Below are 23,336 nucleotides of genomic sequence, written 5' to 3'. Positions count from 1 at the left end.
TTATTATTATTATTATTATTATTATTATTATTATTATTATTATTATTATTATTATTATTATTATTATTATTATTATTATTATTATTATTATTATTATTATTATTATTTACAGTGAGCTTATTGTAATAAAGCACTTTTAATACCCTGGGGGTTGGTTGTGGGATCAATTCTGAAAAGTCATCTTTTGCTTTTGCATCAAAATGCCTGTTTGCACCTGTAAATTTTTGCAGAATTTTCAAAGTTGTGTGTTTTAAAAAGTACAGAAGCCATTTGGTCACATGTTGTCTGTCTGCATTCATACGGGGTATGAATAAAACTGTGCCCTTGTCATGAATGGCATTGCTGGAATATGTGAGCATTGTAAAAAGTGCGGCATTGATATTTCCAGCAGACACAGTAGATTTCCACTCTAGAATGATGGCGAGATTCCTGTCGCCTTCCTCTGTGCCATTTTTAGCTTTGGGTGTTTTCTGGCTGGCCTCGTTGCCACCTCTCCGCACTGTGCCACGTGTGGGCAGTAGCTGGTTGTGGGCCTCTCCCATCTCCTGGGCTGCTGCTGTTGGTGGGGCTCCCCTGGGACTGAGGTATGGGTGGGGGCACGACGCTGACTGAAGCACACTACGAGTCTTAAGGAGCACTGCTGAGGGGAAGTCCTGTGCGTTTGAAGTATGGACCTCAGAGCGCCTGTTTACTCAGGAAGAGGAGGGGGCAGCCGAGCGGCTACACAAGAATGCCTCTGTCATGATAGGGGCGGCAGTGAAGAGGAATGTGCTTCACAATCTCAACACTGTAGGAGCCAGGCCACGGCTGAGGTGACAACCATTCCTCTCTATTAATTTTAGCTCCCTCTCCACTCAATCACTGGCCGTGACTGTGGCCTTAAGCATCCCTGAAAATATATTAAAAAAAAAGACCTGTGCTTTTATTTATGGTTGTGATTTTTATGTATTTGCCAACCATTGACAATCTTGGTAATTATATTTATAGTCAGATTTATTTATTTATTTAATTTAATTTTAATTTCATGTGGTTGTGTTCCGTCATCATCCTAGAGAGAGACACAAGGTCAAACGTGGCTTCATCCCTAAAGCGCTTTGCGCATGCTAGTACAATACTGTCTGTCAAATAATTCAGTTTTTTTAACTGATTAATCATAGCTATTGATTAATTTAATCATGATTGTTGTGATTCTGATAAATCACAATTAAACAAGATCAATCAACATTCTGAAGTAGATGTGCGTGTTTCCTGAGTACAAAACGCGACGCTATTACTGTCTTCAACAATATCAATCTATCTGTGCTCCATCACAATCAATTTGGAAAATGTGTCAGTCAGCTTGTCAGCTGTAGACTTATTTACTGCACTGTGTTCTGTAAGAATAGTCTGGCACCAGCCAGGCATTTGGACTGAACATTACTTTAACAGCTGTAGCATTAATCGTCATCTAATATTTGAAGACCAACTGAAAACCCTTACGTTTCTGATTAATATTTGAGATGGACAATGCATGGATAAAAACATGACTTTTAAACGCTGTGCTTTCCATAGTGGGAACCATAAACTGTATCTAAGTTTATGGTAGACTATAGACATGGTTTGAAAAGGTTGATTTGATTTGACTCCTGGCTGCCTTAATGCAGATCCTCCAACCATGGCAGGATTATAACTTGGCTAATCCATCCTTGGCCTTCTGTGGCCTACCTTTTATCCTGACCTGCTGCTGAGTTGAGACGTGACCTCTTCAGATGACTTCTATTAAATCATTCTATGTCCACACACCAATCACAGCCCAATTTGATATCATCTATCTGTATTCACAGTTTATATAGTTAAATGCATTCACTTAGCCCAGTGGTTCTCAAACTGTGGTATGCGTACCACCAGTGGTACACGAGCGCTCTCTAATGGTACGCGGAGAAAATTCACAATTTCACATTTACACTTTAAATTGAATAAATCTGAAACATACCATGCACAATTGTTGGTGCCTACGTTATTCAGTCACCACTATTGTCATCTAACTGTTGCAGATAGAATGACCTGAAAAGAACCACACCTGACAACGTTGTACATTTTACTCACTGCGAGGGGGAGCAGAGAGACCAACAGCTTTGCAGAGCTGGCTCACCTAAGTCCCAAAGTGTATGAGGACTGCAGCTCCTTTTATTGAGAAAGTTTCACAAGTACTGGGCAGTTGTTTTTTTCTTTACGTTTTACTCTTAAGGAGAAGTTCATCGATTCCCATACTGGATGAGAAACAGACCTCATCCTATGGACCTACATCATAAAAAAACCTTTTAGATACACACTTAGATACAGTTTATGGTTCAACACACTTTGGTTTAACACACTTTGGTAACTAACTTTAACTTCTATTTACAACAATTAATACAACATTTAAACATAAACATCTTTCTAAACATTTCTAAACATCTCTCCTGTGTGGTGGAAGCTAATAGTGAAGGCCTATGCTGCTATATTCTAATGTTGGTCATCATGGTGGTACTCAGAGAGATCCATGTTTTCTCAGGTGGTACAGAGCAGAAACAGTTGGAGAACCACTGACTTAGGCAAACCTAAGGCTAAGACTTTTCAGTGGTGGTTAAACTAGAATTTATCCATATTAGATACACTTTGCAAATCCACTAAGTGTAATCTCTGTTTTGGGGTCTAATGGGGGGAGGGGGAGCTCTGGTCACTAGGTTATGGGAAATAATCAAATTGGTAAGGGGAAGAGAGGACGTAAACAGCAGATGCAGTCATTGTTATCACCTTGATCTGGTGCGGCATGCTGTATGTTAACATTAAACACAGGTCACATGTCAACCTGAAGTGACTCACTCACTGCCAACGAAATGGACCATCATATATAAATCATATATGAATCATATATGACGTATGTGAAGGTTAAGACTTTGAATAACATGAATGAGAAAATGTCTGCAGACACCTGAAGCTGGTCAATGCTGAATGTTTTCACAGGTTTTTTTTCTCATTAAAGCCATGTAGTTTAAACTGTCAGACATCAAATTTGACATGTTGTATCTGACAGGAATCACAGTTACAAGATATTGCTCTGATAGAAAGGAAAAAATATAAATAAATAAACACAAAAATAATAAAAATGTTAAGGATGTAACACACAACGTTTTATTTTTTATTTTTTTAAAACGAGGCTCCTCGTTTCTGCTTTTATTTTCATCAGGGATTGATATGTCTGTTATTAGTCTGACAGGAAATAATGAAAAAGCCCCTGGCTTCACACTTCACCTAAGCCAGACGTTTCCTGATATGATGAATCAATTGCACACAGCAAAGTGCTGCTGATTTTCAAACATAGGATTATTTCATATTAAACCATTTAAAATTAGGCTTCAGTCTTCATTCCCTTGAATGATTATCAAACAGTTTTTCCCTCATTTTGATGCTTTACTTTTTGCTTTACAAATTCTCTTCGCCAGTTCACTTTTCTCTCATGAACTTTGGAGCCACTGTGCATTAAATCAACATCAACACAATTCAAATATTGGAATACTCATTATTATTTGATGGAATGTAGTTTTAAGAGGGAGCTGACCTTCTTCTGTTTTTTTCTCTACATTCTTGCTTTGTTTAGTTTAATTATGTTAATTTCAATTCAAAATAAATGTCATGCAACCACTGTTGTGCACTAGGATAAATTGCCCTTTCAAGTGTTTACTTTTTAAATGTAATATGTGAACTGGCGTGTAATTAACTATGGCCACATGCAGCTGCAGGCATGTTTTCATTGATTGTTTTCTGTTACTTTTATTCATAAAATTATATGCTATGTATAAAAACTGCTGTTAAAAGTAGAATTCTACCAAAGCCCTAAAGTTCTCTGAACATGATACGAATTAAGTAGGTCAATGTCAATGCTTTCACTTTTTATTTTAACTAATTATTAATGGGGGAATATGAGATTTAGTCACAATTAATTGTGATTATTGTGATAATGATTTATATAAATTAGGGCTCGAATTACCACGTACCCAACTTACACCAGTTCAAGTAGCTTTTTCTACAGGTACCACCGGTAGAATTATCTTATAAAGAGCTGAAAATAAATAAATAAATATTTTTCTTCCTTGCTAAGTATTAAACATCCTTGTTAACCCAGAATCAGTCGATGCGTCGCAGGGGGTTGCGTTTATTTTCACTTCCTTGTATTACGTAACCTTCCCTGGAAACAAGTTGATCTCCTCCCCGATAATTTGCTGATGATCATGTGAGACAAATCATGTGTTCGGTACCCCAAATATGGTAAAAGCCGGTAACTTGCATGGAGGTCGCCAAAAGTCCGGGCATTCCAGAATTCACCGCTGTCCGAGAAAGATCCGGGCGGCGCGGCACGAAATGTAGACCAGTCTTTTTTTCGAGGCGCTGCTTTCAGATGTACCAGTATCAATTACAGCTTGCACGTGATCCGTGGAGGCATGCTACATTGGGAATTGTAGTAAAGTGATAGCAATACACTGTCATGTATTAACATTTTTACATGTAGAATGTCTTTGTTTTTGTAAATTTTTTTTTTTTTTTGCCTTTTTTTAAATTTTGCTGGTAACTTTTTGTTTGGTGCAAGTAATTTTTTTTTATGTGCACCAGTGCACCTTTACCAAAGACTCTAATTCAAGCCCTGTAAATATAACTACTTCTAGGAGTAAACAGTAAATGAACCTGTTTGAGAGACTTTATAGAGCAGAACAGATCATTATCAGTGTGTGGACGATGGCTTATTAACGTGTGCCTCCGTTTCAACAGCCCTGATAAAGCAGTGTTTAGTTTAGACCTTCTGACAAACTTCTATAATTCCACCTCTCTTTTCTCATCTCTTACCAGAACCAGAGCTTGACTTACCTGCGACCCTCAATTCTGTGGCTCGACAAGTAAATGACACTGTGCGCCATCGGCAGCGTCGCCATGCTGGGGATGATGACTATAACATTGAGGTCCTGCTGGGAGTTGATGACTCAGTGGTTCGTTTCCATGGCAAGGAACACGTGCAGAACTACTTACTCACCCTGATGAATATAGTAAGTTGCACACACTTTCTTTCTGGTTTTTTTTTGTTTGTTTTTCATGCAGTCCATAACATCCAATAAACTGAAACCTATCATTTCATCTGTACCTTTACAAATCGGCACAATGTAATTCGGACCAGGGTTTGTACACCTACAATTTTACATTTACATTTTTACATTTACCTACAATTGTCTCTGTGTAGACAGAAATGAAGTTAAAGCCAGGAAATTTCGGCAATATCTATTTTACCAAAATCGATTGCAAGTGGGCAATAGGTAAGAGAAAGTTGGCATTCTCTCTAGAAGGAACTGTTTCATCAGCTCGGTATGACGCATCTCAGTGGTAAGTCTTTTAAGAGCAAAGGTCTAGACTAGGCATGATCAAACTGCGGCCTGTTCAGCTTTTTATTCCAGTCCGCCAAACCTTTCCAAATTATATAATATGTTTAGATTATCCCTATACTTCTGCCTTTTCCCTGCAATGCCCACGTTTCCCCAATAGATGGCATAGAAAATGATAAAAGCATTTTAGTATTATAGCCTTTATGCATGAATCTTAGTTTGCATGAACACTCCATCTGTCTGCTCCTGAACGTCTCCCCCCCATTCAATTTTAGGACAATTGTGGCCCCGCGAGTCAAAAGGTTTGGCCGTGCCTGTGCTAGACCATTATACTCCAGAATCATCCTGTGTTCTGTAAAAGGCTCTCAGTGGTGATATATGATGATTAAATAAAATAATTCAGAGAGTCAGAGTGGAATGGCAGAGTTCAGTCTTTGGCTTCAGATGCCACCCACCATCACCAGTGGTAGTAAAACATTGGCACCATCTTGCAGTAGCGGCCGGCTGCCTGAAGTATTCGCAAAAATGAAACACTTAATGTTTATGCAAATACATCACTTTTCAAAATGAACTTTTTAGAGAGTTGCTTCAGTCCAGCAGTGGGAGCTGCCTGAGCTTATCTTCACCAACACATCTGCTCATCGTCAGAGCCTCCCAGAGGGACTGCGGATGTGTTGAAGATGGCAGTGTACTAATTCTGTACATATATGTACACAAATCAAATCAAATTAAATACCGTTGACGCAATGTCGAAAGTAATTATACTCAGACACAAAAACATGATACTGAAATCAAAGAAACAAAGCTAACGAGCAGTTTAGATTTGAAATTATGCCTGCCTGTCCTGGAACTGAGGTTTCCAATTGGATGTGACGCTAAATGTGTGACAGCCTTAGCTTCAGCATCTGCTGTTAAGGATGGGATGTTTTTCTCTTAGGTTTTATGGCATTTATTTAAGCAATTTGAATTCAGACTGTGTGGGTTGTGATGAATTGATTACATAATTCTCTGACACAATCCTAGTTCTTCAATTAATTTCTATTTTGCTGTTGTTTTGTCCATTTTTAAGGATTATGTTGACTCCCACACTTTGACACTTTGACACTATCAAAATAAATGTCCCTTATTAACTTTGCCCTAAATCCCTATTTTAATATACAGTGGAACTTCAGGATATGAGCATAATCCATTCCAGGACCAAGCTCAAAACTTAAGATGCTTTTTATCTCAAATAATTATTTTCCATAAAAAAAAACAGAAAATCCGTTCCGGCCCCCTAAAAAAACTCCCTCATTAGTGCTAATAACAATGGAAAAAAACATGTTTTTAATTGCTATAGAGACATACAGACACACAAAAAAATTATAGTATATAAGGATTCCTGTGATATAAAAAAATGTGTTTTTAATTATGAGTTCTTATGTTTGTGACAGACGATACAGTAGAGGCTAATGGAGGCATGTGGGGAGGAGGAGGAGGGAGGAAAGGAGGAAGGGAGGGAAGAGAGTTGGCCCGTACATTGACACTTAATTCCATACTGTACTCCACACATTTCTTCTTCTTCTCACCACCATTCTTACCAGTCTCTTAGGACTCATCACTATTATGAAGAATAATGCACAAAATAGAAAGAAAATCACGCAGATAACGCAAACACAATACAGAAGACTTGCGGGAGATGTGTACGGAAGTCGACGAAACACGTGAAGTGAACGAGTGCTCGTATCTCAAATCTTTACTCGTATCTCGAGGCAAGAATTTGCTCTAAGGCTTGGTCGTACCTCGGAATATTCATATGTCAAGGTGCTCATATCTCAAGGTTCGACTGTACTAATACTGCTCTTCCAAATGGATATGCTTAGACATATATAAAAAAATGCATATTTGCTCCATTGGTTCAGGAAATAGTATTTTTGTCCATCTGATAAGTCCAACCTCATTTACAATTATCAATCAACAGATATTTAAACAGATAATCCCAACTGCAACCAGAAGGCTGTGAGTTCAACACCATATAGTCCCATATGCCTGGTTTGGTTGCATCAGGAACAGGGAAATCTCAGGCAACGTTACTGCGGACTACTGCTTTGGCACCCCCTGATAAAGGGACAAGCTAAAAGTGTGTGTCACACATGTGTGGACACGTGGACATATCATGAGAGCCTACCATGTGTTTTATCTTTCTTCTTCTTCCCTCTGTCATCACTGAGCTTACACAGCTGTAGATCAGGAGCGAGATATCGATCCTCCAGAGCACTTAGAGCAAGCGGTGTCAAACTAATTTTCACCGGGGACCACATCAGCAATACAATTCCCCTTAAAGGGCCAGTTGTAAATGGAAGAATGTATAGATCATGTATAGAATATATAATAAATGCTTTTTAAGCTCCCGTGGGCCACACAAAACAGCCTGGCGGGCTGCATTTGGCCCCCGGGCCTTGAGTTTGACACATATGACTTAGATGTTGAGGAAAATCCTGGCATGTCTTCTTCCCCCCTACCCCTCCCCGAGTGAGAAATAGAAGGACTTCTTATCTGAGACTTTGATGATAAACACAGCTATTTCTTATAAATATCCCCGTCTGTTGATAGTACGGAAATGTGTTAGAGTCCATAAATAGGTCCATGATTTATCTACCACGGCAACTATTGCCTCTCTTTCTCTCTCTTACTCTCTCTGTCCATCTCTATCTCCCGCACTTTCTCTGTCTATGTCTATCGCACTCTCTCTCTCTCTCTCTCTCTCTCTCTCTCTCTCTCTCTCCCTCCCTCTTTTTCTCTTTATCTGTCTATCTCTCTCTGGCACTCTCTCTCTCTCTCTCCCTCATCTCTCTCTGTCTACCTCTAGCTGTCTCTCTCTCTGTCTATCTCTATCTCCCTCTCTTTCTCTTTCTCTGTCTATCTCTCTCTGGCGCTCTGTCTCTCTCTCACTCTCTCTTTCTCTCTCCCTTTCTCTCTCCCTCTGTGTCTATTTCTATAATGATATAATGCAGATTAATTCCACTCAGAGTTTTACGTGAAAGCTCTCAGCTGAATCCATCTCTTCTCTTTGACATCTGTTGTCCTCGTCCTTTCATCAGCTCATCTTCATCAATAATCTCCTGTAGTCACCTCAGCATTTTTTTGCCTTGTCATTGCTTCATCCGCCCTCAAGTCTCTTCCTTGTCACTTTGTCACACCATCCATAATCTTCATCGCTCTTCACAAGGACGTGGAATATAAACCCCATACGTTAAACATTTATGACCATACACTCATGAAGGAAATTAAAAAAATACTCCAGTTTTGACTGCACTACTATATAATTATTATATTTTATAGAACATGTTGTGAGCAATCCATATTTTATTCAGTTCAATATATGTCCAGTATTTACAGCAGCTGTCATTTAGAATATTTACTCTTTTCTTCTACTCTACTTTTTCTCTCTTCTGTCTAAAATGAAATTATCGTGATTGATTAAAACTGACAGTAAACAGTGATTACATTTATCCTGTGTTGAATACTGCTACGTGCTTGAATACTGTTTTATGTTTCTGCTACTTAAATTGTTTCGTTGCTACAATTTAATTTTTCAAATGAAAAAGTAGGCAAAGACGACTTCAAAGAAAATCAGAACATAAATGATACACATTGGTACGTTGGAATAGTACTAACACACAAACCTTAAATAAACATTTTTTTGCATTAAAAAAAACAACAAAAGAAAATGGAAAAAAAAATACATGAAGCCTCAATTCCTAGTGATGAACTCATGGAGGAAACTGGCTGATTAAAATTTGATGCGTCAATCTTCAATTTGATCCAAACCATTGAGTTTATATTGTGACATGTTTATATTTAGGCAGATTGTTTCAGAGATGCAGTAGCGTTCGTCTCCTAAGGATCAACACAAACACAGTGTACACAGTGAACTCATTGATAGGAGGACAATTAAGCATGTTTGTGATATAATTATATACTATAGAATATTATTCCACCACCCCCTCCTGTGTGCAGCACTGACAGGTGCAATCAGGCAAATAATCGTAATGAAAAATCATTGGCTCAAAAGTAAGAGCCACCATGACTCTGCCAGTCAAAATGCACAGCGTAGCTATTGAGATGTTGCAGCAGACCTTTTAGAGTATTTTTGATCTAATCAGTTGGTACAATACATGATTACGTCTTCAAGTGTTTCTGAATCAGAATGTTGAATTTACAGTGCATTTTAGAACACATTTTGGAACATCAAACTGCATTAAGAGCACAAAAACAACAATGATTCCAGCAGACTCCAAGACAGAAAGTGGACTCCTGATCTTAACGGTTGGTGGAGGGGCAATTCACTGAGCAACAGCCAAGCTTAAAGATTTAAGTGCAGTCCGATCAATACCATTTTTTGAAAATGGGTCTTCAGGTTTGCTAGAAATTTTACCAGTTTCTCTGTCTATGTTTTCACCTTCCCAATATTAGTATATTCTAGAGTTCTGAATGCAGGAAGAAGAAAGACAATTTCAGTTTCAAACTTTTAGTAAATGATGTAAAAACTCCAGTCACTAAGAAAACAAAGTTTCTATATTTATTGTTATTCTTTGGCCTCTTTTTACAGTGGTAGAGTCATTCTTCTTTTTCGCAGTAGGTGTCACAATTCCATCCAAATCTGCCCATGTAATTTAGCTAGTTAAGATTTTTCTTTTGTCTGGCGCCCCAAGGGGAGACATGCATCACATAATTAAATCAAATTAAAAATCCAAATTGCAATTCAGTTGCTATAAAGCCTTGCATCACTGGGTTTACAATGAAGACGGCGTTCCTTGAATTATACATCTGTCTGAGTTCTCTAACGCTAGACAACAGCATCCTTGTGTTGGTTTTTTTTTTTTTGGTATTTTTTTTAGGTTGTCCATTGCATACTTTAGCCCAGTGTAATGTTTAAGCTTTGACTTGTCATGTTTTCCTGCACATTGTTAAAAAAACAAAATCAATATCAGAATCTAATGAATGAAAGTGTGTTCAGATATGCTGTATTTAAAGCCTTGATATATAAAACGCTCTTGACACGTTGACACTCTACTGTTTAACCATGGTTATATTAAAACAGCTTAATTTATGTAGTGGAAGATGTGAGTCCATCCATCAGTTTATATTTCAATATCTCATAGCAACAACTTTGATCCCCAAAGGGGAAATTTGATCTCTCAAACTGATTAAAATATGCATGAATTTCTATAGCAGATATATTTTTATTAACATTGAAAGAACAAGTCCTAAAACAGTATCTTCATGGGTCAAATCTGCCGAGCAGACATCATAGTTCATCTGCATGTAAACTGCCACGCACTGGACAAATAAGGTTGTGACAGTTGTTGACATAAAACATATGGACAACCATTATCTCACACATTTTATCTCTGAGCTCGGGTACTACAGTATCTTATAATTAATATACCAGTATTCAAGCCTTAACCTATAGTATGTGTTGTATAATTAGCACCTTTGCACTGGTTTTAGTCACTTTTAAATGTATAATGTAAAGTAAATGTTTTACTCAAATGTTTTGCTCCATGAAGTAGGTGGACTTGAGTCAATGCCGTGTCAATATCTTGACAGTGTCAACTTACTTTGGGTTGTTTGTAACATTGTTTCCCAAAGACTGGGTTGCAACCCTTAGGTGGATCGCAAGAGATTTCTTGGGGAGTCGTCTCGCATCATGTTTACAAGAAGTTTACGAATAATGTCTATTGACTTGAGGCACGAAAGTTTGTGACTTTTAAAATGTGGGTCCCCAGAAAAAAAGTTTGGGAAACACTGGTTTATAAAATACCCAACCTATTTTCCCACAACTGTTTGTCTGCAACTCATTTTCTTTAAAAAAAAAAGAAAAGAAAATTGTCATAAAAATCGTATCACGAACAACTGATTCGTATATCGTTCCACCCCTGTTATTCACATCTGCCTTTAACTTATGCATTATGAATGGTCAAGATAATTAACACTAACAGCCTGGTTTTCCTGTGTCATCAACATTTGCAACAAATCACAACCCCATTTTACTTAAAACGCTGAGGCTTCACAATCTGCAAAAACAGTTATTTAGAGCCTGATTGAGCATTCTGACGCAATAGCTGTACTTCTTAGAATACTACGGAATTGCGATTGGACTTTGTGATTGCAGTCATTCATGGAGTGACTTTTGAAGAATGGTGTGTTGCTCACTGCCTGCTTTACTGATGACTTGTGAGTAGAAATCAAATCTAAAGGATCAAATGTCCTGAAGGAAATGGCAATAATGCTGTTGAAAAGGCTCTGATGGAATTCTTTTTTCTTTTCTTAGGTAAATGAGATTTACCATGATGAGTCCCTGGGAGTACACATCAACGTGGTTCTGGTGAGGATGATCATGCTCGGTTATGCCAAGGTGAGTTTTGGTCTTCATAAAAACAAGTCAGAAAAGTATTGAAGTAAAACTCACTGACCTCTGAAGTTGACTTCAGTTCTGCATCTTGCAGTGTGATGATCCAATGTTGAATTCAGAACTTTGCCAGTTTCAAACAACAGTGCAGAAGGAATAGATTTGTTTTGAGGCAATGTTTAATTTTCTATTGTTTTTTTTATCTGTGATATATATATGTGTGTGTGTGTGTATATATATATATATATACTGTGTTTACTTTGTACTGTTGCAGAGGAGGGAATTTCACAGTCACAGTGCATCACTGAAACACAGCAGAGAGGAAAGCTAATTTTCGGCTTAGTTATTTAAAGATGAGTTCTGCTCTCCATTGGCACTGCAGCTGAATATCTCAGTTCGTGTTGGGATATTCTAGTGTAAAACTGTGTTAAGGATACTGTTGGTGCTGACTATAAAACAAATTACAAATACAAAACATATTGTTAAATGGTTTACTTGACTCCATCATATGTTGCAAGTGAACAGGAGTCCTTTTCCTGAACAACACAGTGAGCAATTTCATCACTTCCTGCAGATTGTCAGTTGGTTAATATGTACAGCCAGTTAGCAATATCAGTAAAATATGAGTATCAAATCAAATGAGTATCATATCAAAATGTATCACTTTTTTGTTTTTATCTTTGGCCTGTGTCTAACTATGCATGTAATCTAAGATTCTCTGTAGAACTAGATGTTTTCATTTAATCAATAAAGGTTAATTGTGAAGCCCTCCCCCCCACCCCCCACACCCACACCCACCTCTAAACAACTTCTCACCTTCTTTTGATCAGTCCATCAACCTCATCGAACGAGGCAACCCATCACGGAGCCTGGAGAACGTGTGCCGCTGGGCGTTTGGTCAGCAAAAAGGTGACCCCGATCACGCTGAACACCACGACCACGCTATTTTCCTCACTCGCCAAGGTTTCGGCCCCACAGGAATGCAGGGTAAGTCCGAAGAAGGGAGCACATGCATCAGAGAGACGCTGTGATGTTGAATTAATTGTAGTACCACTGTCTAGACCAGTGTTTACTAAACTTTTTTTCTGGGGACCCATATTTTAAAAGTCACAAACCTTTGTGACCCAAGTAGACATCATTGGTAAATTCCTGGGAAACATGATGGGAGACGACCCAAAAAAAATCTCTTGCGACCCACCTCAGGGTCGCAATCTAGTCTTTGGGGAACAATGGTCTAGTAAAGGTTAAAGTTAAAAGGCCATTTACCATAATACAGATCTTAAACTATCGACATTTTTATCACATATTCTTTTTCCGGAAAGAAAAAAAAAAAGACACTCTGAGCACAGGATAATCACAACGCATTTAACATAGCAATGTTGTGAAATTTTTACCCACTCACTGATGTTGAAGCTTCTTCCATCAGAAGATGTATCTTTATTTGTATCACAGGGAATAATCTGCTTCTTAAATGAATTTTTGTTAGAACATTGGTGTGGGTATCATTCACTTTACTGCAACTGGGAATAAATGTTATAAGGAAGGTATAATCAAGAATGTTTTTTTTTTGTTGTTGTTTAATAAAACCTTGAGCAGTTTGCTAGCTTCAATACTGTTGGTCACATGATTGAGTTCTACATGCTGGGACCAAAGTCTATTAGTGCAGTTAAATCAGTTCTGCATATGTATTCAGGTTATTTCATAAAGAGATTATTTGACATGGAAATTATCACCTGGCCTGAGGAACCGTGCAGATTAGCCATTATTTTTTTGATGATAATACATTGTCTGAGGGCAAGGGTTTTTTTTAAAGGATTTAAGTCTTTGACACTTTGGTTCCAAATTCTCAAGCAAAACAGCCTTAAAAGGGACACATTCTGCTCCTTTTATCCAAATGAACATGGTTCCCCGTTGTTTAAGATTTGAACACAGCTGGATTCCTCACACACCTATTTAACGACCCTGGTCTGAACAGATGCTTTGACTGTGCATTGAGAGGAAAATATCCACAGCGGTGAAGTAGAGACTGAACTGTCTTGACTTCCTGAAGAGGCTTCACTTCCCACCCAAGAAGCGTCTTCAGTTTTTATTAACTGCTAAAAATGGAAGATAAACAGGACAGTCCAGTTGCCCTCTACTACAGTTTTCCTAACTTTTTTTCATATTATATTTTGCATATTTTAAATGTCACAAACCTTTTTGAGCCAAATGAATAGACATTATTCATAAACACATGGAAAACATTATGTGAGACGGCCCAAAAAAAAAAAAAACTCTTGCGACCCACCTGAGGGACCCAGTCTGGGAAACAATGCTCTACTTGACTGCTTTGGATATTAGTAACTGGATGACTGAGAACCCACGTAGACGTGAGAGAGAAATAGATGTTGGTAAATCAGCACATTATAATTAATTCTAAATGAGTGGTTCTCAAACTGTGGTATGCGTACCACCAGTGGTACACAAGCGCTCTCTGGTGGTACGTGGGGAAAATTCATATTTTCACATTTACATTTTTAATTTAATAAATCTGAAACATACCATGTACAATGAATACAACATTTAAACATAAACATCTTTCTAAATATTTCTAAACATCTCTCCTGTGGTGGAAGCTAATAGTGAAGGTCTATGCTGCTATATTCTAATGTTGGTCATCATGGTGGTACTCAGAGAGATCTGAATTGCTTTTGGTCCTTTAGCATTGTGCTATCAAACGATTGTGCTCGGCTTTTAAGTTCCAGATCAGGGTCTGGCGGTTGGGTACGACTAAAGTGGAATGCAGAATCAACAGCTTACAAAGTGTGTGTGTTCCACAGAGAGAACAGTCAGATGTTTGAGAACACCTGTCCCAGAATGCTTAACAAGCAAAAAAAACCTTCTATGCATTATGTTCACGTCAAGTATCGTGTTTTGTTTCGTATATACAGACGAAACTCTCTGATTCAAGTGCCGCAGTACAATTCAGGACAATCTGAAAAGTCAAACATTCTCACTACGGTAGGTCTGGTGAAGATAAACAAGGGAAGACAATTGGAAGCCATCAGTGTGATTATGTTTGTTGACTCCACACTTGCGATCCATGTGTTTCTCAGAAAATGGAAACGCCAATGTGACCTACATTGGCTGTTGTTTGTGAAAATAGGCAGTGTTATGATGTTGTAACGGTTGATCTCTGACAACAATTTTCACATTTAAATCAGGACATAATATAGACTGGTCTTTTGGCTTTAATGTCAATAGAACATTTATTCCATATTTATCCTTTAATATTCAATTCATTCAATTTTATTTATAGAGCACATTTCATACACAAGGTAAACTCAATGTCCTTTACACAATACCATTAAGATATCCAAGAGCAAGAAAGAAAGAAGTGGTAACAGTAGTAAACATCCTCTCGGCTGAGGAACAACTCCCAAAAAAAAACTTAATAGGGTTAAAAAAAAGGAAGAAACCTCAGGGTGAGAGACAGAGGACAGGATCCCCACCCAGGACGGGCAGGCGGACAGTAGCAAAACAAACTACAACAATTTTACAGTTCCAGTTTTCAATACAGATGATACAGATGAGGCAGGAGTATGGAGGGGGTCCTGGATCCAGAATATCCATGGGGTCTAGGAGGGGAGGAAACACAGAGACTGCAAGGACCAGAGGGTCCTGGGCCAATAATATAATAAGGAAATTAATAACATGGAATAATAAATAAAAATACTATGGAATTTCAATCTGGACTCTGGTTATCACACAACAAAAGGGTATTTTTTTAGTAAATGTCTGGAGATTTGTTACATTGCTACTGTATTTAGATACATCATATACAACATGACCTCACGGTGGCATATGTGTTCAGGACTGTACACAGCAACAGAAAGGTCCCGGGTTCATTGGTTTAATCAATGCTTCCTGTATGGAATTTTCTACTGAACATGTGTCTGTTTGGGTTTTCATTTCAGTGATGTTTATACCTAAAGTTTACAGAGATTCAGAACTAGGTTCATGTTCAGATTCGAGTGTGAGTGAAATTAGTTGTTTGTTTGTTTTTGTTATGCTGCCATGTGTTTGACTAAAGAGCTACTGTATCTAGTACGTACACAGCCCTGAACAGCTGACTGTAGGAATTGTCTCTATGGCCCTGCAACCAATGAAAATTGACATTAAATGGTAGAAGACGAATGAATGACTGTCTGCGTCATAGTGACCAACATTCAGTCCAACATGATTATTCCTTCAAAAAACAAACAATAATGTCTTCAAGATACAGTTACATAATCAGTTTATTGGCCACTGCTGGATTTAAAAACATAAAAGACTGGTTTGTTTAAAAAATTCTATGAGGGGACATTATTATACAATCCTGTTTGCCACGGTTAGAGTTTGTGCGCAGCAAATTTAATTTGGATTCCCACGTTTATGTGTGACATGACTGTAAATTGCACTGTTTCTACTGACTGCCGAAGGTAAACAACCCGACTGCATCTTTCCCCCAACGGCAGTAGAAAGACAACAAATGTATGATTGAAGAGGAGTGTGTTTTTGTGATATTATACAGTACACACGCTTCACCAAAATAGACTGAAACATGAACTAATCTGAGCATTATCATTCAACACTCTTTTGAGGGTTCATGTGCAGTTAGCACCAATTTCTGATTCCCTGAGTTCTTGCACAATAATATGGACTAAAAAGACCTGAAGTTATTCTGTTTTACAAAGCAGTAGTTCCACAGATGGGCTGCAGGTTACTGTGATATTTAATAATAATAATAGTATCTCTCTCTCTCTTTCTCTTTCTCTCTCTTTCTTTTTCTTTCTCTCTCTCTACCTCTCTCTCTCTATGTCTCTCTTTCTTTTTCTCTCTCTCTCCCTCTTTCTCTCTCTACCTCTTGCGCTCTCTCTCCCTCTCTCTCCACATCTCTTTGTTTTTTCTCTCTCCCTTTTTCTCTCCCTCTACCTCTCTCTCTCAACCCCTCTTTCTCTCTCTCTCTCCCTCTCTATCTTTCTCTCTGTCTACACCTCTCTCTCTCCCTTTTTCTGTCTACCTTTATCTCTACATCTACCACTCTCTCTCTCTCTCTCTCTCTCTCTCTAGGACTAAATATAATCACTTGTTGTCACTAATGAAAGAACACCCACAGCTCCTTAGTGCTGCCATCTGTAGCCTGTGTCCTGTCATCGTATGCTGTCAACAAGCAGTTGTCAGCGAATCTGACAAGTAGATCATGAAGTGCTGGGTTAGACTCTGCATTGTAATTTTAATGGCAACGCAGAGATCAGCTCAAAGTTTGGAAAAAGGAAGGAAGAAAAAAAGTAGCTAATAGTAAGACTGGTAGTAAAGAGTTTTGTACACGTAAATGCTGCTGTTTTTACTGGGCTGGAGCCAATCCAAGTAGTCAACAAATGAGTTATAACCAGAGAATTGACTAGTCCATCAAAGACATTTTATAAATATTAGTATAATGTTACTACTACTACTAATTATAATGATAATAATATTAGCTATTGTTTAATCAGATTAATTACGATTAAGAATCTAATTTTCAAGGGAGACCTGCCAGGAAATGCCATAGCAAATATAAAACACAGTGACACAAGTTTTACAATAAAAAGGATGTACTTTCAATAATAATAATAATAATAACAATTATTTCGGCTTCCAGTACTCAGTAGTACTTTCAGTTTAGATTTAAAGTGTTTTAGTGAAGTAAATTATTATTATTAAGAGTAGAAAGAAACCCTTTTTTGCCAGTGTAAGTACTGTATTGTGTCAGGTGCTTTATTTAAACACTCACACATGTAATTGAAAACGTGACGCAATCCAAAAAACCAGGTAGTCTGTAGTGCGTTTTTACTACAACCATCTGAGCCTCACTTCAGGTTGTCATTGCCCTCATGTATAGTTAACGGTAATTAAAAAAAACCAAAGCTGTTTCAGTTCAGGCAGTTGGAACAGAGGGCAACGATTAATCTTATGAATGAAGAGAGCGTCAGCCGACACTCGTCTGTTCAATTCGAGCACAAATGTAGGAAGATTGGAGAGCAAACGTTGTCTCATTTATATAAATATATACCAACGACCAGCCTACAGATGGCAAAAATAATCCATCCACTGCGAGAGTGGATTTCAAAAGAAATTCAGTTAGAGAATATATGCTGGCATGTCTCGTGAAGTGTTCACAAAGCATTTCTGTACAGCAGTGTTTCCTAAACTTGAGAGACGACTCCCCCCCCCAAAAAAGAGTCTTTTGCGACCCCCTTGAGAGTCGCAACCCAGTCTTTAGGAAACAATGCTATAACAAACAACATACTCTTTATACCCTATACTCTGTATAAAAACATCCCTTGGATCACACTTTGTACATTAAACATAAAAAAAACTATTTTTAACCAAAGCCTAAACATTTTTCCTCCTGTTTTGGTCTCTCTAGGATATGCTCCAGTCACGGGAATGTGTCACCCAGTGCGGAGCTGCACCCTGAATCACGAGGACGGCTTCTCTTCTGCCTTTGTTGTCGCTCATGAAACCGGACATGTGTAGGTTCAACAAGCCTCTAGATATAAGTAAAAAAAAGGATGATATCTTTTTTTTCTTTTTACACACTCAAAGAACCACTGAGGGCTTTTTCAGTTTCTTATTCACTGGGCCTTTATGGAGACAATGACATCAAACATCCTTTTAGTTTGTTTACCGTAAACACAGTCAGCTGCAAGTAGTTATCATGTGACTCTATTATTCCAATACCTTGCTCGTCCATTATCGTTACAGTAAAAATACAATAATAAGAAACATCGTTCTAATGCTATTTTAGTCCACTGCTAGAGGAAATGATGAGTGAAATTTCCAAAAGACTCTGGAGGAGAAATTAGGCTGGGTTTAGTGTTTTATCTGTTCTAATCAAATCCAAAGTTTTAAATATTTCCCTTGTTAATATATTAGTAAACCTAGTGGAGCTCTAAATATTAACCTTTTGTTACTTATTTTAAATTGTATATTAATTTAGGAAATAATTTCAATGGAAAATGAAAACCAAACACTTAATTATAAACGTAGAAACCAAGACAAAGACACAGTGAAGCTAATGAATATTAAAGAAAATTATTCTTTTGGATTTATCTATTTTAGGCTTGATCTCAAGTTTCTAAAAAAAGACATAATTGATATTTGATAAATCTCAGCATTTTCTTAATGGCTTATGATTACTTGCTGTAATCATAAGCCACGTTCCAGTTCAAGATCTAGGAACAACTGTCTTTTTGTCTACTGTGCAAATTATTTTGACCAGTGATTCACCCCGTGACCCAAGATGCATAGCGGTGACTAAAATCAACCACCTATAAAATACAGGATTTTGCGTTATACCCTTGCATGTTATTTTTCCTCTACTCTAATTTTTCCATATGAATAATTTGGACAAATCACAAAATACAAAAAATAGGTGTAAAAGATGTTCCTTTAATTCGGTCATGATTAATTGATATTAATTATTAATTATTAATCTCAATTAATTGCATTACTAATTGCATTTTTTTTAGTTGTGTTGTGAAAATGCACTTCACCGTTTTTTTCCGTTAGCCTTCCATTTGAAAACTGGCTCGGAAAGTTGTGACCCATGCTATCGACTCTTCATCTGCTGCTCGACTGATAATGATTTTGTTTCCATGTGGGCAAAGCGAGACCTCTTATTAACATTAGGGTCAAAACAGTACGTGCAGTGATGCATGAAGGACACGTTAGAGCATATGTGTCAAACTCAAGGCCCGGGGGCCTAATGCGGCCCACCAAGCCAATTTGTGTGGCCCGCGGGAGCTTAAAAAGCATTAAGTAAAGTCCATGCAGCAGAGTTTCTTAACCTGAGTAACTATAAGGTTTTTTTTTTGTTACCTTTTTTGTTCCGGTACCAAGGTACTGAGCATTGAAGGACCATTACATTTTCAAAATCAAACATCTTTTAGACTCTATTCTGTTTATATCAAAGTCTGAATGACATATTATTTTAATATTTTTCAGATTATCTTTAAATAAAGAAAATAAATGAATATGACTGGATTTTCTTTAAATGAAGTAAATTAGTAAAAATTACACACTTTTTTTCACTGTGTCCCACTGTGGCCCGGCACTAAATGACTGGTACTGGTCCACGGACCAGGGGTTGGGGACCCCTGATTTATACAGTCTTCCATTTACAACTGGCCCTTCAAAGGGAATTGTATTGCTGATGTGGCCCCCAATGAAAATGAGTTTGACACCCCTGCGTTAGAGCTCAGCTAATGGCAGAGGTTTGCATTAAATCCAATGGTGAGACACCAAGTGTGTGATACAGAAAACAGGAAACACACTCCGCTGTTGTGCCCAATCTACGTCTCACTGTTCTGCGACCTTGGGGCAAAGTCACTTCGCAATTTAAAGATTGTATAAACCAGGATTCAGATAAGATCCTAAGGGTGGGGATTAACTCTTGAGGACCTTTTAATAATGACATTGGGATGAAATGCAACTGCACAGACTCATGGAGTTATTAAAGAAAATAACCTTATATTGATTATCTATAGGTTCTGTTAGTAGATTAGATTATATTACATGTGAGGCAGGCATCACGGGGCATAATTACAGATGATTAGCTCCCTGAATGCATGCCAGACATCAGTAGCACGTTCAGCTTGTTGGAAGAAACCACCTTTTAATGTACCAATGTGCAACGTGAGCATGTGAAAGGGGATTTCTCTAATAAACCTTAATTGCTGGACCCTTTGGGGGGAGGGGGGGGGGACGTAAACTTGAACTGAAAACATTGCTTTAGTAAAAGGCAGTTTGATGGATTATTGAGAGAAAAATCAAACTCAACAGTATTGTGTCAGCTTAAGGATTTCATTACACAAAATCAACGTGGGCATTAATCTTAATATGTGGTGAGGGTCATGAGTGTAATGTCATGTGCACGGACTTTGTATTAACAAGAGAAGATGTTTTAAGAATTTAGAAAAGTTTGCCCATCCACGCTCTAAACAACAAGAAAATGTCAAATTCCCAATCAAAACATCATCTGCATCGACAGGTATCGAACAATCAACCATAACATTAGCTGTATGAATTGGTCTGATTCTTTGTTTTTTAATTCTTCCACCAACTTTTCTATAATTTTCCAAATGCGTGACTGGACATACACCTGTCCTTCCATGGTGACACTAATTTCCGGAGAGGAAAACTGATGAGCTGCATGTAATTCTGTTATTACTACTGGAACATATGTGCGTAGTATGCATAGTAAGATGTAGCAATTACATTCAGCTGTGAGCTGACATAAAAGTGTTTTTTTATCAGTGTAACGATCCATCTGAATGCTGTCCATTATATTGTCATTTAAAAAAAAACAAAGTTAGCTTCAATATTAAAATGAAAGACTACATTTTCAGAATACAATGTTTAAATACAATCATTGATACAATGATTCAAAATAATGTAATAAATAACATTTTTTTGTTTGTTTTTTCGTATTTGGAAGAAAAAAAAATGAAACTGACCAGAAACAAACAAAGTCGATACCTGCAATAAATCCAAAAATGTCATTAACGTGGTAAAATTAACTATTAGAAATGGTCACGTCACCCTGTCCCTTTTTTAACTAAGTGTCTTTGGTAGTTTTACAGGTGATTATTATTCTTATTGATACTATGTCTAGGATAAATCTAGTGGTTGTTGTTGTTGGACTGCAGATATGCCAGTCAAACAAACTGATGTTTGTGTAAATCATTTTGTAATTAGTGCAGAATGAACCCTGACAGGTTACTGGATAATTAATGTCGTGCCAAATAAATTTTAATACTTGAATTAACTGCAAAGTTCCAATGTAAACCTCTAAGTTTAAAGTACTTTCACAGGTATCCAGAACCCGGGACGATAGTTAATGATGCCACCCTACCATTACAGTCGATGGTTATTGATTGCATCATTAGTTTTTAATCAGTTTTTCCAAAAACCGTCTTAGACGTACAGTCATCCGTTCATAACACATTCCCACTGGCTCTCAGTCTCTCTCAAATGATCTACGGTCCAGACAAGTGGATGGCGTGGCTTGTGTAATTGATAAATACATTTCTCTCGACATAACATCAACTCAGAGTTTTCTTTTTTAGGGCTGCAATGGACTATTTTCAGCTGCAGTGATTTCCCCTCGAGGCTTTGTCCGTCACTGTGTTATGACACAATCTTGTTAACGTATCCTGCCAAATTTGGAAACATTCCAGAATGTAACTTGAATAACACCTCAGTTTTACTTTCCCTCTGTCCCAGTTTTCAACGTTTGTGTTGTTTGCATGTTTTTTTTTTCTGTATTAGTCAACATTTAGAAAAAAAAAAAAACCTTTTTTTTTTATTTTATCATACATATACAAACAGATAAATATACCCCCAGTGGTGGGAGTCGAATGCCTCACTAATCCAATGCCTTTGATCAGTGTTTCCCAAACCTTTTTTCTGGGGACCCATATTTCAAAAGTCACAAACCTTTGCGACCCAACATTTTTGGTTCAGGGATCAGTGTGTACCACAGACATCACTCCCCCCCCGCCCCCCACCGCTCCCACCCCCTCCTTTGTAGCGGCAAAGTAAATGAAAACTGGATTCTCTTTCTCTAAATTAACAGAATTATTAATTCTTTCACTGAGGCCCAGTACCAAATGACCAAAGAACCAGGGGTTGGGAACCCCTACTTTAATCCAATCTTGCACATCATCGCTGATCATTTAATAAATATAAATATTTATAGTTAATAATAAAAGTCAAATTTTGGAGTAATTTTTGAATGTTTTTGCCAGTAAATTGAAATAAAAAATATCAGAAAAGGTTTTTTTAAATATATTTGGAAAACGCTAAGTTATCGTACTGCTGATTTATTAACCCAATGTCTATGTTTCCCTGTGGTGTTGGTGGGTAGACTGGGCATGGAGCACGACGGCCAAGGCAACCGCTGTGGGGATGAAACGACAATGGGAAGTGTGATGGCTCCTCTGGTGCAGGCTGCCTTCCACCGTTACCACTGGTCCATGTGTAGTGGACAGGAGCTGAAGCGATATATCCAGTGAGTTTGTGTGTCTCTGCGCAACAAACCGCGAGGGGCTTAAATACCTTGTGTAGATGGAGGGCGAAACCTAAAGCATGCATGTGGATGAGCAGCATGTTGTTTACAAACAGGATGATGTTACGGTCTTTTGGTGACTCACTGCATGCACACGGACCGTTTAAATGGATTAACAGACATCAGGGTCTTCACTCAGCTGTAAATGATCAATAATCACAGGAAAAGCTCCGCAGAGAGTGAACACGCAAACGCCTGATAGACAATTCACGGAGATGACCGTGTCAATGTGCAGTCGCTCAACATACACAGTGGGTTTTTGTTGCGTGTGTGTGTATGTGTGTATATATATGCATGTCTGCACATGGTCCAGTCGTACATATTTTAAAAATAACTGCTTTGGTTCAAGATTTAAATTAGATTAAGATTAAGTTTAGGGTCAGATTGAAGGATTAAGATAAGGCAGACAAGGCCCGGGGGCCGG

The 23,336-nt window shown here is 37.8% G+C and overlaps 1 protein-coding gene across 1 annotated transcript in view; it reads left to right on the top strand.

Moving 5' to 3' along the window:
- adamts3 (ADAM metallopeptidase with thrombospondin type 1 motif, 3) overlaps window positions 1-23,336 on the top strand; it is a 90,523-nt gene that overhangs the window by 36,283 nt on the left and 30,904 nt on the right. Inside the window, exons 5-9 of the mRNA XM_008336198.3 lie at window positions 4,864-5,057; window positions 11,704-11,787; window positions 12,612-12,768; window positions 18,209-18,314; window positions 22,712-22,855. Coding sequence (XP_008334420.1) covers window positions 4,864-5,057; window positions 11,704-11,787; window positions 12,612-12,768; window positions 18,209-18,314; window positions 22,712-22,855 — 685 coding nt within the window. The remainder of the gene's footprint in view (window positions 1-4,863; window positions 5,058-11,703; window positions 11,788-12,611; window positions 12,769-18,208; window positions 18,315-22,711; window positions 22,856-23,336) is intronic.

This window comes from Cynoglossus semilaevis, chromosome Z (assembly GCF_000523025.1).
Source record: "Cynoglossus semilaevis isolate Cse_v1.0 chromosome Z, Cse_v1.0, whole genome shotgun sequence".
Taxonomy (NCBI): domain Eukaryota; kingdom Metazoa; phylum Chordata; class Actinopteri; order Pleuronectiformes; family Cynoglossidae; genus Cynoglossus; species Cynoglossus semilaevis.
The sequence above is the reverse complement of the archived record's forward strand: the minus strand, read 5'-3'. Positions and strand labels throughout refer to the sequence as shown.